The following is a 14,860-nucleotide window of genomic DNA, read 5'->3' as shown; positions in this document are numbered from 1 at the left end:
TTACTATAAATAACGCCTTAGTAGTTATTAGCTCTAAAACCTATATAGCTAAGGCTATAGGGAGTGTAATAATTATATACTAAATAGGTAATATATAAAAGGTATTATTTACTCCCTATATAGCGTATACAGCGCCTAGCACTAGGCTAAGGGTTACTCTAGGCGTGCCTGCTATTTACTCTCTACAATCTCCTAAGTAATTAGGTGCCTTAATCCTAGGGCTAAGGCTGCTAGAGGCGTAAGTAGTTAGACGTTATCTGCCTTATAGGCTAGAGCAGTAAGTCCCTAACTAGTAACGTCTGTAAGAGGATTACCAGTAGCTTCTACAGCCCTGTTCCTGCGTAAACTAGCCTAGGATTTACTTATTTGCAGGGGATCTTGTCTGCATACTAGCAGTAATAGTAAGCTGTTAGCCTTACTATACCTAGTGCCTTACCTAGACCCTTACGCAGTATAGTCTAGGCTCTAGTATTTATTTATAATATAAATCTTAGGTAAGATTACTAGTTACCCTTCTAGCAGTTAATAGACCTGTGCCTAGATATTTGTAATAAGAATTATCTTTCTATGCAGTAGATTGCAACAGGTAAGAGAGTAGTAAGAGGCTAGGTTATTACTAGAGAGCTGCTAGGTAGAGGGAATTTAGTGTATATAAGGACTGTATCTACTTACTTATAGTGCCTTATTATCCCTACACCTTTATCTATATCTACCTTCTAGCCCTTACCTTCTACACTATAATGCCCCCTCTAATATATATCTCCTATAAGGCTCTACCTAACTACGTCTACTAGCTGCCTAAGAGCATACAGCCTTAGCTGTTGCTTTTGCAGTACTAGTGCTGCACTAGCATTACGCACTTAACTACCTTATCTAAGAGTAACCCTAATAGCACTATCTTATCCTTTATCTATATTTTTTGTTAGCCTAGTAGGTATAGGCTTTATAAGGACAACTTTAGTATATACTCCTGCTACGTCTAATTAAAGGAAGAAAGGTATGTTAAAGTATTTCCTACGCTGTTCTAGTGTCTACTCCTGCTAACTTTTATAGATTAACCCTGTTTTCTGTTAAGCCTATAACATACTTAATTTCTTAATTAAGCGTGCCCTCTATAAGACAAATAATAAGATAGTTACCTAAGGTAAGTAGGTAACTAATAATAATATAATTGCTTAGGTGCAGGTGTACTAGCAGACTACCTATAACTACGCTAAGGCTTATTATAACAGCTTTGTTACCTATAATACTGTAGTTTATTACTATATTAATAAGTCTAGTCTAAGTAAGACTAAGTATGCTTAAGCCTGTTAGGTTTCTTAGTTACATAACCTTAAGCAGTACATTATAGGTGTTTTTCCTCTCTCTCTTTCTTATATAGAGCTAACTTATTATAGGCTGCTATTAGGACTATTAGTATAAAGCTTCCTAATAACATTATAATTAACAGCATAATTAAGGATTACTTCTAGAAGACAGGTAGTGCTTATAACGTAGAAAAGCAGTAGTACTATTATAGTACTAACCTGCCTTCTGCTGTTTAGGCTCTGTTAGCTCCTTTTAAGCAGTTTTTGTTGTCTCTAACTAAACCTACCCTAGGTAGTTGTTATTGTTGCAGCCCCTCCTATAAGATAAGCCCTTCTAAGGGTTACAGAGAAGCTGCTTAAGCTGCAGTTGTAGTTATAAAGACCCTTTATTTCTATAATACTTCTTAATAGACTAGTAGATAACAATAAAAACTCTCTACTCTTCTAAATATGCTAGTCTTTGCTAGTAATGTATTAGATAGACGCTAGGCCTCCTTTAGCCTCTAGTTGCATAAGTCCTAGGACTATCTATCCTTACTTTCCTATTAGCTATTTTAGAGTAGGGTTTATAAGGCAGACTTCTAAGGACGTCCCCTCTTTTACTTTAGTTGCGCTAGTCTGTTAGTTGTAGGGCAGCCTACTCTTAATAGATTACCTACCTAAGCGTATTAGTAATAATCCTAAAGGATCTTATTACAGTAGTTAAGGTTTTTAAGTAGTTCCTAGGTAGCTTCTTTATTTAGCTAACCTAGCTACTTAACCCTATACTCCCTTCCCTAGGTAGTAGTATCTCTATATAATAGTATACCTTTAACTTTAAACCTATTACTAGGTAAGACGTCTTCTAGTATACTAATAGGACCTAGCTAAAACCTACTACTTATAAGAGGCTCCCTCTAGTGCTTAAGGAGTAATACCTTAAATACTAGGTGCACTCTGTCTATAGATAGGGGCAGCTTTAGCTTATATGCTAGCTTACCTACCTTCTTAACTACTATAAATAGCCTAAGGTATTAAGCGTTAAACTTCTTTAAAGGATAACTTGTTATTAGGTTCTTAGCCTAAAGGAGAACAGAGTCTCCTTTAGTAAAGTGTTATTTAGATTGTTTTATATTGTACTACTAGGCGTTGCCCTTTTATGCGTACTCTAAGGCCTCCTTTACTATTTTCTATATTTTATGCTAGTTTAATAGGTAGCTAGCAACCTGCCAGCGTAGTTCTAGTATTACCTTATTCTTATCTTAGACAGTTTAGGGTTTTTATAGCTAGTGCTTATTAGGCATTCTGTTAAATCCTTTAGGGTCTGTGCTAAAGGCAACCTTTATAGGAGATTCTCTATAAGTAGAGTAAGCTTTAGAGTTATAGGCGTACTTAGCGTATAGTAGAAGGTCTACCTAGTTATCCTATTAGTAGTTTATATATATGCAGAGGTACATTTCTAACTTCTAGTTTTGTTACTCTATCTACCTATCTGTCTAGGGGTAGAAAGCTGTACTTAATTAGTAGTTAATTTTAAGGTAGTAGCATATATTAGACTAGAATTAACTAGTAAACACTAAACCTTAATCTAACAACAACGTAACTAGTAGTCCTTACTTTAAAAAGCTCTACTCTATAAGCAGCTTAGCTAGGCGTTAGGCAGTAATTGTCTTAGTGCAGGGTAGGTACTAGACGTACTTACTAAAGCAGTCTATAAGAACTAGTATAGAGTTATACTTATTCCTCTTAGTGTCTATTAACTTTAGTAGGTCTGTTATAAAGTTAAGAGAGAAGTGCTACTAGGCTGTGTTTAGCACTAGTAATAGTGTAAGTAATCCCTATAGCTTATACCTTCTAATCTTATATAGTTAGTATATAGGACACCTTTAGATGTACTTATATACGTCCTTTATTAGTTATAGCTAGTAGTACTTTCTCTTAAGTACTTTAGTAGTCTTCTCTATGCTGTAGTAACCTCCTATAGGGTTATTATAATTCCTTAAAAGGATAGTTTAGCGCAGTATAATATTGTTAGGAATCTAAACTTTCCTACTTCTGCATAAGGTCCTACTAAGGTTAACCTCCTAGTAGTGCTGTCCCTTCTTTGCTTTGCTGTCTGTCTAGGTTATTAATAACTAGTTTGTAGGGTATGCTGCGTCCTATTGCTAGACTTACTTAATAAAATCTATTAAGAGTTCTAGGATTTCTAAGGCGTAAGCAGAATTTCTCTGCGTAGCTTTATTTGCAAGGTATGTAGGGGTACTAACTCTATTATCTAGGCTACAAAGGAGAGCTTCTGCAACGTTAAAGTCTAGTCCTCTAGCTTTAGTGTCTTTAGATTAACCCTAGCTTTAATAGCTATTAGATAGAGGGTTAAGAGCTAGAGGAGACAAGTCTCTAAGGCTAATCTAATGTTGGCAGAATTCCTTAGAGATAATTTTAGGTAGTTATTAGACCTCTGCTAGGTCTTCTATAGGTATATTACTCCTAGATATTACCTATATATCTTTTTAAGCCCTAAACTTTTAAATTATTTAGATTTAAAGCTTCTATTATAAGGTAGGTAGTATAGCATCCCTAAGGGCTTACTATTCCCTAACCTTAAGACCTTATACGTAATCTAGACGTCTTAAAGGGCTGTCTACTGCGTTCTCTAGTCCTAGCTTATATTTAACTTTAAAGTTAAACCTTACTAGCTCTTCTGCCTAATAGGCTTATGTTAGAGAGAGCTCCTTTATTGTTATAAAGTACCTTAGGTTGTTATAGTCTAAGAGTACCTAGATTGTTATAGGGGTGTGTTTAAGGTAATACCTCTACTACCTAAAAGCTTTAATAATTACTAAGAGTTCCTTATTATAGGTATGCTATCTAATAGATAAACCTTAGAACTTCTAGCTCTAGAACGCTACTAGTTTCTAGTGCTGCTCTGTTGCTACTTTAGACGTCTAGGGTTATAATAAGATAGCTGCTATAGTAAAGTCTAACGCGTCTATAAGAATAATAATAGGCTTATTAGGGTTAAAGTATTATAGCACTAGCGCTTTTATAAACTTCTCCCTAATTGTAAGGAACGCTGTTTAGGCTTCCTCTAGCTAGTGCTATAGTTTGTACTATTTTATTAGTCCCTTTTAGCTTTTCTTTAGTCTTACCTTCCCTTTTTCTAGACTAGGGACCCCCTAGTCCTCTATTAGGTTCTAGGTAGCTGTTATATAGTCTATAAGCAGTTAGATAATTCCTAAGTAGTTAAAAATAAATTATTAATAGAAGTTAGTAAAGCCTAAGAACACCTAAATATCCTTATAGCTTAACAGCTCTAGCTATTTAGTAATAGTGCAGACCCTCTTAGGGTCTATAACCACGCTGTCTAGTGTAATAATAAATCCTAGAAACTCTACTAACTTACTAGAGAAGACGCACTTGCTAGCCTTTGCAAACATCCCCTACTTAACTAGGCAATCTAGGACCTCCTTAACGTGCTTATTGTAGTCCTTCTTATCCTAGGAGTAGATAAGGATGTTATTAAGGTAGACAACGCAGGTTCTATCTAGTAGGCCTCCTAGGGCTTAGTAGATGTAGGATTAAAACATAGCTAGCGCGTTTGCTAGGCTAAAAGGTATTACTAGGTATTTAAAATAACTGTACTGTGTCTTAAACGCAGTCTTCTACTTATTACCTTCCTTAATCTAGAGCCTGTAGTAGGTGTTACGTAGATCTAGCTTAGTAAAGACCTTTACTTTTAACAGGTAGTTTATTATCTTACTAACTAGTAGTATAGGGTACTAGTTCTTAATAGTTACCCTATTTAACCTCTAATAGTTAACGCACAGTCTTATAGTACTATCTAACTTAGAGACAAATAGGATAGGGGCACCTACTAGCAACTTGCTTAGGCAGATCTAGCCCTTTTCCTGTGCTATCTTAAGGTACTCCTAGAGGATGTCTAGTTCCCTGCAAGACAGGTTATAGATTAGGAGGTTAGGAACTTTAGCTCTATCCTTAATCTTAATAGAGTAGTTATACTCCTAGTATAGTGCTAACATACTTATTTACTATTTACTAAAGGTAAACTATTTATAATAGAGGTGTTTAGGCACGTACTTAAGTTCTTCTGCATCTAGGACGTTGTCTCCTAGGATAGCGCTGCTATTAAGTCCTACTGCTATAATTCTTAACTGTTTAGTAAGATAAGCTGCCTCTAATATCTGTCTAGCGTCTGCCTAGTAGGTGTCTGTTAGACCGCCTATATTTAGGCTCCTAGGATATAGCAGATATAGCTGCTTACCTAGACCTAGTTTACTAAATAATTGTTTAGCTGTTAACAGCTAGACTCTTTTAGTGTTGTTAGCAAACTACTTGTAGGTTCCTGTTAAGAAATAGATACACAGGTCTGCTTTAGCCAGCTATAGGTAACCTAGAACTAGGTTGTACCTAACAAATAATATAGACTAGAACTTAGTTAGTCTAATTATCTTAGGTACTCCTTTACTGTTATAGCAGACTACTGTTAACTAGTACTAGTTAGTTAAGGACAGCTCTGTGTTGTCTAGGACTACAGCCTTTAGTTGTTAGTCAGTGCCTGTTAGGTTAAGCCCTAGGTCCCTAGCTGCATCTTTAGTAATAAGGTTTAGCTCTAAGCCTAAGTTGTACAGGGCCTAGAGGGTCCTAGGGTTACTGTTAGTATTATTAAGCTAGACTGTAACTATTATACAGGTTTACTTCTTCTTAGTTTCTAGCCCTAGCTGCAGGTAGGACAGGTTAGTAACTAGGGCTTGCTATTTCCTAGGTTTAGCTTGCCACTAGAATGTTGTTAGCTGCCTCTGCAGCCTCTCTAATAGCCCTGCTGCTAGTATCCCTAGGGCTGTTGTCCCTAGTTCTGTAGTTAACCTTAGGATTATTAATAGTTGTTTCCCCTAGGGTTCTATCTTCTGCCTAATAAATTAGCAGCACTAGTTGTTAGCTAGGGGTCTCCTAGGTGCTTCCTGGTTTTGCTCCTAGAGGGGGTTAACGCCTAACTGTTATACCTTTTAAACTTTCTCCTAGCGTCTAAAGAAAGAGGTCTCTTATTTCTACTACTACGTTTAGTCTGCAACCCTAAGTTTAAGGGGACTATTAAGGTTTCTGCGTTTTAAAGGGCCTGTTTAAACTCTGCATACTTAGTAATATATTTTAGACTGCTATTCTGCTAGATTTTATATTAGAGTGTAGGGGGTATAAGGCTCTACATAAATGCTATCTTAAACTTATAGTTGTTACTGCTGTCTTTAAACTTTATAAAGTTATAGGGCAGTAAAGACTCCTACTTATTTAACTTTATTAGAAAGGTGTTAACTAAATTATTAGACTTCTACTTATAGTTAAAGTACTTGTTGTAGTTTTTATACTGTGTAAAGACTAGGTCTTAGATAAGCTACTCCTCTTCTACGCAGAGGTTAGCCTAGGTTTAGATTAATTTCTTATTAATACGTTGTTAAATTAATTTCTAGTAGACACTATAGTAGATAGTGCCTATAATCTAGTAGGTATAGGTTATAGAGTCTTTAAGTACTTAAGTGTACTAGAACGCTGTGTCTATATCCTTAATCTACTAGTCTACCTACTAGGTTAATAGAGGCTTATTATCTGTCCTAAGTTTTAGCTTAGGCTAAACATTATTAAGGACTTATATTATTCTGCTAGCCTTGTTAAATGCTAGGTATTAGCTACCTAGTGCTTATCTAGCATGTGTCTGTTATAGGGTTTTAACTGCCTAGTTAAATTATTATTGCTAGATTTTAATCTCCTGCTTAGTAGCACTAGACAGTTCTGCCTTATTAAGTGCTTCTAGCAATAATAGGATAGAAGCTTGTAATAACTCTATTATAGGTTGTGTAGCACGTAGTGTTAGGACGTCTAGTGTTATAATGCCTACTATTATAGCATCTAACTTGCCCCTAATATAAGGGTTAAGTAGTAGCTCTATAGGTAATAGTAACACCCTAAGTGCGTTATTGCGTTATTAAGCGTCTAGCTCCTAACTAAGGTTATTATAAGGGGGTAGCTCTTCTATATTACTAGTAGTTAAGTAGAGGTTATATTGTCCTCCTGCTATTATAATAGCTAGGTTTTTCCTGCTCCTCTGCTGCTAATTAGCTGCCTGTTCTAAGAGGAGTAAGAAGGATTTAAATTGTAAGGGCACTGTAGGCAGGTAATAGAGTAGAGCAAGATAGGATAAATAATAGGGTAATATTTAAGAGATAAGACAAATCCTTAATAGATAAGTCTTAAGGTTTATAAATATTATATATGTGTGTGGCCGGTAGGTCCCCAGGCTTGGCCTGGGACCTGGCTGAGGTATCTCCTGGCGTGGGGAGAACACTTGTGACATAGGTGCTTTTCTGTGTCGTACTTACTAGATTTTGGCAGCCAACTGGGTCAGGTATGGCGGGTCGCTTACCCCTAACTGGCTCTGGTAGGACTTCGGACAAGACAAAAAATAAGGTTTGCAGCAGAGGGGTTTAGGTTAATTATTATTAAAGTATGGTGGTGTTGCTGGCAGTTGCAACAACAACGCAACAGACACTAATAAGAGGTAGGGTAAGACAGTAACTTCCGTTGCAGAGGCCTTAACTTTAGAAGCCTACTGCGCCACCTACGTAGCAGTACTAGGGCTTATTGTTTAGGTATAGGGTTATAAACTAGGTAGATCCTCTATCTTTTAGATCTAGTAACAAAATACACTGTAGCAAAAAATCTAGTTTACTCTACAACTTTACAACTAGTTAGTTGTGAACTAGTAGTTAACTGCTAAGAGAAGTTTTAAGTTTTTGTCTGAACTAACGCTGAACAGCATGTCTAGTAGGCATTATTATTAGTGTTACGCTGCGCGTCTTAGTAAGCCACGGAAACAGTAATCTGTCACGGAAAAGTAAACTACCTAATCCCCTCCAGTGGGTAGATTGCAGCCAGAGTTGTCAACAAACAAAATTGATCGACGTTTTGATTCGTGAACAGACCAAGGGCTGGGACTTGCACAGCTCCACGGATAGCGGTATGCAACGTGCACGCCCCAAATGGTATCAAACAGGCGATCAAATTTGTTTGTTGACAACTCTGATTGCAGCCTTTGCTTGAGCAGTGAGCGAGCTTAGTCGATTGGCTGGGGAAGATAAGAAGCAGGATCTAGCAGAAAGGTGAGGTTGTTATAGTAAAGAAAACAACAGATGTTTTAAAAAAAATGCGAGAGGTGAGATATTTGGCGCGCGGACTTGTATATATAAATACCCTTCGCACTAGGCGCTCATAGCCACACTGGGTCCTCACTGCCCAATGCACTCGGCATAATATCCCACCCAACCTTCACTCCATCGATTTCAGCCGCGTGTTTGACAGCCTTCAGTTGACCAAAGCCCGTTGATCTCGTCTCCATGTACTGGTCCACATCCTCAGGCCGTTTAAAGTCTTTGCGCTCGAATCCGCTCTTAGCCTCATATTGACCAAGTGATCTCAGATACCGCATGACACCTGCGAGTGATACCTTTACCTCGTATGAACCACCTTCGGTCGCCCGTTTGTACAAAGCCGCGACGATGCCGGTAGCTAGAAGATAGCCAGCGCCGTGATCAAATGCTTGACAAGGTAGTACCCCAGCCGCTTCTTTGGCACCGTACCGCTCAGCGTCGGCAACGTTGATACCAGAGCACGTCTGCACAAGTGAGTCGAAGCCACGGCGTTGTGACCAAGGGCCCTCTGGGCCATATGCGTTTAAACTTGCAACGATCAGGTTTGGATTCAGCGCGACTAGTTCGTCAGTGGACAGGCCCTGCGCAGCTAAACTGCCAGGTCGATAGCTCTGGATAAATACGTCAGCCGTGCGCAACAGCTCCATGAGCTTGGACTTGTGGTCAGGGTTCTTGATGTCCAGCTGTACGGTCCGCTTTCCTCTCGACAGATCAATGTCGAGGTCTGGAAGATCGGGCAGCGAAGGAGAGGTTATCCAGACAACATCCTATCTTGTTATTTAGTCATGTCTCGGCTGACTTTGTAATGCCACTGACCGCTCCATGAGCTGCTAAAGTCTTCCCAGCAACTGGGGCTGCGATAACCCGAGACATCTCAACCACACGGATACCGTGTAGACATTTAGGCGCATGGGTTGATGCAGTGCGATCTGGTAGGTGTGGCTCGCCTTTTGCAACCCTATTGAGTAAAATGGGAAAGTCAGCTATTGCCTTCGACTGCGGAAGCGCATCCCACTCATCGAAAGATCGGAGTGCTGCCATCACTGCGCCTTCCCTGATGGCTTCTGTTTCCAGATCTATCGACTTCCATCCTAGCATCTTCTGAGCGACGTCTTCTCTTGAAGCGCTCTCATTCAATCCCAGTATTCTCAAGGCATGCTGCCGATGGTTTGGAAAGGAGTCGTGCATCCTGATGTAACCATCCTGGGTCTTGTGTAGACCGCCAATGGTACCAAACGTTGAAGGTGCAGCTTTCCCGTTGAGCACATAAAGTCGTTCTGACTTAAACTCAACACATGCATGTTCGGCTGGCACTGTGACTTTCGGCGTGGTATCGTCATTGCGGACTGACCAGACGAGGGCAGCCGAGAGTGCCGACAGGCCGATGGAAGCTTGAGCCAGATGGTCGACTTTGAAGGATGACGGATAACACTCGGTATCGACAGGGAGGTGAAGGGATTCCAGTGCATCGTTCGGAAGGCCTAAAGCTTTCCATACGTACGCAACGGTGTCCCACGGCGTAAAATCGCGTCTATCCATGTTGCCCGGAATTACCTAGGTATGTCTGAACAGTGTACTGTCGAGTCGGTTGATGAAGTAAGTGACTTCGATAAAAGCTTTCTATTCTTGCGAGATATCTCCCGGTCGGACTACATCAACTCATCGCGCTTTGTAAGATACGTGACCTTGCATGCACTAATGCAGGTGGTCCCGGGACGACAAATCCGAACAGTCGAAAACCCAGAGAAAAAGCCGACGCTAGTGAGTAGCTTGATCAACGCGTCGCGTTACAGGCATCAGGACACTCATCAACATGTACGAATGTACCAACGTTGGCGTATTTGCCGTAGATCCTGAACGGAATTTTTTGTTGCTTCGATCAGATCCGTTGTGTTACCTGATTGATCCTCGTTGGTTACTAGGCTGATGCAAAAACTTGCTGAGCACCCCGGATGGCTCAGCAAGAGTCCTAGGTCGATGAACCGATTCAACCGACCTTTTAGAATAAAACAGACTGACAATGCAATACCTACAGATGCAATTCATCACTCTTATCGCAGCATATCTCTTCTTATCAACGTCTTCGAAGCTATGTTGCATTGGGCTTTGTGCTGGTAAGTCACGTGCGTTCACCAAAGCCAGGCTCTTGGACTGAACCCCCTCAGATCGTGGGAAGATCGTAGAAGCAAAGTTTTCGTAATGACTTCCAATTAAGGAGATGAAGAATTGAACATATCGAGAGGAGAAACCAAAGCATACACGGCACGTCTGACCTCTGCAAGGAGCGAGACCGCAAGTTGAACAATGTCCACAATTCTGACCGAGCTGCCTCAAGATATGCTGCTTTGGAGAAAGAGTGCGATCTTTATTTCTTCAAAACAAGAAGTACCGTTGGTAGCGTGGAAGAACCCGGATATCTCATAGCTGTCATCCAAGAAGGTATTGGGATGGGACCTTCAGCTATTGTCTGCGTCCACGTGTGGGAACAAGAGAAGAAGGTGCAGTGATTTTGGGCCAATCCGTGTTTGGTGGTGTAAGCTATGGTCAATGCTAATTGGCTTCCTGACTGACTCTTTAGACTTTCATCCCAGCGAATCAATACTTAGCCTTTCCGGTCAGCGATCAACTTTACTGTCCCCAGCTCATTCACGACAGAGTCTTCTCTGCTCACCATCCTATCTTCTGCTAACTTTCTAGGCGCTTTTAAGTCCTGCTTGTTTGGTTGGCATGTATCGCGCAAGCTGCACGGATCTTCATGGGTCAGATGCCGACAATCTGGAGGACTTTAGCCATAGGTCATGTATAAAGGTCTTTCCAAGCCCATAAGGTTGTCAAGCATAGCCATATTGTCTATGCTTCTGCCTTTGCAATTCCTATACATTTCCTTCTGTACACTCGCTTCTATTTCGCCATTGCGCTTCATACGGGTGGATCTTCGGCCCATAACTTTTAAGTCACTTCATCACTAGTTGGTCCGGTCGACGTCTTGTTTTTCAACAAAAGAGCTTTTGTGCAGATCAACATCTAACAAACCAAGGCCTAAACTGTCACATATGCATACCACCGCATTTTCAGAGAATGCTCAAGCAGCGGGACCCAATTTCAATACAAAGTATGCTGCAACAACTACATCCCTTACGCTCTCTCCGCAGCATGCCACCGCTGTGGCAGTTACGACAAACACCAAGCACATCGCGAGTACCCGTCAGCTCACATCGACCGCACCAGCCGAACATAACGCCCAGCCTGACCTTACAGCACATGCCGTGCATGAAATGGCTAGAGCTATGGCCGTACAATATGCTGCAGATAGCCTGGACGTTGAGTTGCCACTGAGAGCCATCGTGTCTGGGGAGTGGGGGCAAATGAAGTGGCTTGAGGAGCAGAAACCCCTTCGATTCCAATGACAGGGTGGCGTCACAACATGCACATTATTGGTCTTGTTCACGGTCATTCTCGATGGAAGGCTACAACTCTGCTATGTCCATGTCTTATGCTGATTATACGTTTTGATCTCTCGGACGTCTACTGATGGTTTTGCATGGCGCAATATTACATTCTCTCCCATGTTCATTGTGACACAGGAAGACCAAGTCTTACAGGGAACATTCGTTAGTGAATATTGCTGAGCGACTAAGATGGCGTTACACTCTGTCCAAAATGCTATGGCGCTGTCCTTCGTGTTCGATTTTTTTGCTTGTCCAGATCTGCAATACACTATTTCCGATCCACTAAAGCTATGTTCCAGATCAAATTTGTTCTTTAACGATCCGATACAACTGCACCCCTGTCCTTATGGTTATTCGGCAATATGCACCATAGACGCTTTGGGAGTTAAGTCATTCTCATATTTGTATACCACGATGCTTTTCGCAATAGGTTTTTCGCTGTAGTAAAAGTGATTTTGAACTGCATATACGCGCATCCATCCCGCTCATTCGTCTTAGCTAAACTTCTCCTTACACAAACAAATTCCTCGACTATCTTCCACAGCTTATAAGGTACCTTGACCAATACACCTCCTGAGGGGAAAGGTAACGCCCGTGCAAAGCGTGATAACACCATCAACCCAGCCCAGATCTCCATAGCGCTTGTTCTCAAACGAATCCGCCTGGTAGTAGGTCAAGCGTCCGGCCCCGCCAATCGTTCCCTCCCAGATGTTGCCGCTCTCGCGGTTTGTCCATGCGTTGGTTACGAAAGCGCCGTACTTGCCCGCGGGCACCTCGGCGTTGAATTGCTGAGTCTGAGTGGTCTGCCATGATTTACTGTAGTCGATGTTCACGGTGGCGCTGAGGAAACCCTTCAGGAAACTGAAAGATGCGCTCGAGCCGACGGAGATGGAGTTTGTGACGCTGTAGCCTGTGGAGATGGTGATTGTGGTTGGGGCACCTGAAGTTCTATCAGTGTCTTGCTCGTCACCTTGAGCATGATAACGTACCCTTTACGACCGCGCTAGTCTGGACGTCCCAGCCTAGAAAGCGAGAGTGAGGGTTGGGGACGATGAGCAGGGTACCACGTTTCTGAACAGTTGCATTGGACTTGACAATCTCGTCGCCTGTGAGGGTGATGAGAGTGTCGTCAAGGTAGCCAGGCTTGGGGGGAGCAACGCCAGACTTGCGGAGCATGTCAACCTCATCGAAGTCAGAGCGCTTCATCATGGTGTAGCGGCCACCTTTGCCGTAGAGGATGACGTCGTCGACGCCAACTGGAATGGGAGCTGGCGCTGCTGCGACTAGAGCAGCGCTTGAAGCGAGGGCGAGGATTTGGGAGAAATGCATGTTGAAGGAGTGACTGAGTCAAAAGACAGAGGAAGCGAATGTATTGTGGAATGAAGGACTGAGTCTAGAGGAGTGATATCAAACTTGATGAAGCGAATACTGTACTTATACAAACTATTTCTCTGCGGTCACCCTTCGGTCCTCACGCAAGACAAGCCGGACAAAACTACATGAGAGGGTCAGTGCTTGTCAGTACCTCATGTGGAGTTGAGGAATGCCATCGGTCCGAGCAGTGTTTGATCCGAAGGAGTGACCCAGAAAAGACCCTTGAGGCTAGAATGCGTACTTGACTGATCATCTACTCAATTTCTAATTCGCCACCCAAATCTGGGTCGAGGCTGAAGCTCCCCCGTTTTCATGCATAATCCACGCATGATTTCAGGTACAGCTTGTCATTGGCCCAGCAGAAATAGAACGATCGGACCGAATCTCATGACGTTTCACCTGGGGTAACGTGTGTTGGAGATCTACTTCCCGATCCGGCCTGACAGCTCTCACACAAGTGTTTCTCAGGGCTGACGATCTCGTGGTAGCACATGAACAGCCGAAATAACACCAGTTCGAGCCGCTCGCACGTTTCATTGTGCAACGAGGCTCTCGTTTCAAGCCCCATGATTGCGCCACCATTGCACCGCTGACGCCGCTCTAATCTTCCAATCTGCTATGTCAGCTTGGCGACGACTAATAGAGAAAGAATGTCGATGCTGGCCTTTGTAGAGTTGGGAGGATAAGTATCCAGCGCAAACCTGGCAAAAGCGTCCATCAGCACATCTCGGACATTCAGTCTTTACATTCGTTTAACCAACAATTCTACATTCGTTCGCCGCAGGCATCCACACTCTTTTTATATATATTCAGAATGCGTTCCACATCTACTGTCCTTTTTCTCGCGACCCTGCTCGCACCCTTTGTGGCTGCAGATCTCCACTCCGCTGCTATTTGCATCGACACCAAGGGCGGTGCATCCGTCTACAACGCAGCTGCAACGAAGAAAGCGTGCGAAAGCTACAAAGCACGAAACACTGGCAACAAGCAGTGGGATTCGTGTCCAGACTGCCAAATGGTAAGCACCCATGTGTATGAACATGTACCGATTGGAATTTAAACTTTAAACAGAAAGTGATTGGCAACCTGAACCTCTGTCACTCTGGCGGATGGCACATTGGAGGTAGTGAGATGAAGGACTACTGCAATAGGCTCGGTGGTGCGGGAGGTTCGTTGGCGAACTAGACATGGATAGAACTAGTTGTCTTTAGTTGATACAGCGGAATAAATATCGTCAATCACCCATGATACAGTTGCTCTGAGTAGCGTGATACAAGGAAGGTGCCTGAATGTCCCTGTGGCGTACGGTCGGTTCTCAGTGCACCAAACAGTTTAGTGTGTAGTAAACCAAATTCTGGTTTGCAGAGCACTAAACGCCTGGTACTAGTTACGTTGAATTTCAACTCGTTGCGCTAAACCTATACATCTTCTGATTAGCTAAAATGTATACCAAAATCTGGCCTATTTTGGATAAGTATAGAGCAACTTCTACACTATCTCTACCTCTGTCTACATACCCCTGTCTCTATATACC

General features: G+C 42.0%; 3 protein-coding genes across 3 annotated transcripts, besides 5 other annotated features; 1 reads left to right on the top strand and 2 right to left on the bottom strand.

The window, feature by feature from the left end:
- Window positions 1-53: part of a mobile genetic element that runs on past the window's edge.
- Window positions 1-488: part of a dispersed repeat that runs on past the window's edge.
- A 193-nt stretch (window positions 489-681) lies between these two features.
- Window positions 682-7,657: a mobile genetic element.
- Window positions 7,650-7,804: a dispersed repeat.
- Window positions 7,804-8,212: a dispersed repeat.
- Window positions 8,213-8,562: 350 nt separating this feature from the next.
- Window positions 8,563-10,042, bottom strand: EKO05_0011315 (uncharacterized protein; the record flags this gene model as incomplete). The annotated part of the gene is made up of 2 exons (XM_038944395.1): window positions 8,563-9,270; window positions 9,320-10,042. The coding sequence occupies 2 exons, from the start codon at window positions 10,040-10,042 to the stop codon at window positions 8,563-8,565; spliced, it is 1,431 nt and encodes a 476-aa protein (XP_038792505.1).
- Window positions 10,043-12,497: 2,455 nt separating this feature from the next.
- EKO05_0011314 (uncharacterized protein) lies at window positions 12,498-13,281 on the bottom strand (the record flags this gene model as incomplete). Its single annotated transcript, XM_038944314.1, has 2 exons — window positions 12,498-12,892; window positions 12,942-13,281. 2 exons carry the CDS (start codon window positions 13,279-13,281, stop codon window positions 12,498-12,500), a joined length of 735 nt encoding a protein of 244 aa, XP_038792504.1.
- An 859-nt stretch (window positions 13,282-14,140) lies between these two features.
- Window positions 14,141-14,511, top strand: EKO05_0011313 (uncharacterized protein; the record flags this gene model as incomplete). Its single annotated transcript, XM_038944363.1, has 2 exons — window positions 14,141-14,344; window positions 14,398-14,511. 2 exons carry the CDS (start codon window positions 14,141-14,143, stop codon window positions 14,509-14,511), a joined length of 318 nt encoding a protein of 105 aa, XP_038792503.1.
- Window positions 14,512-14,860: the final 349 nt, after the last annotated feature.

This window comes from Ascochyta rabiei, chromosome 22 (genome assembly GCF_004011695.2).
Source record: "Ascochyta rabiei chromosome 22, complete sequence".
Taxonomy (NCBI): Eukaryota; Fungi; Ascomycota; class Dothideomycetes; order Pleosporales; family Didymellaceae; genus Ascochyta; species Ascochyta rabiei.
Note: the sequence above shows the minus strand (reverse complement) of the source record. Positions and strands in the feature narration are given on the sequence as shown.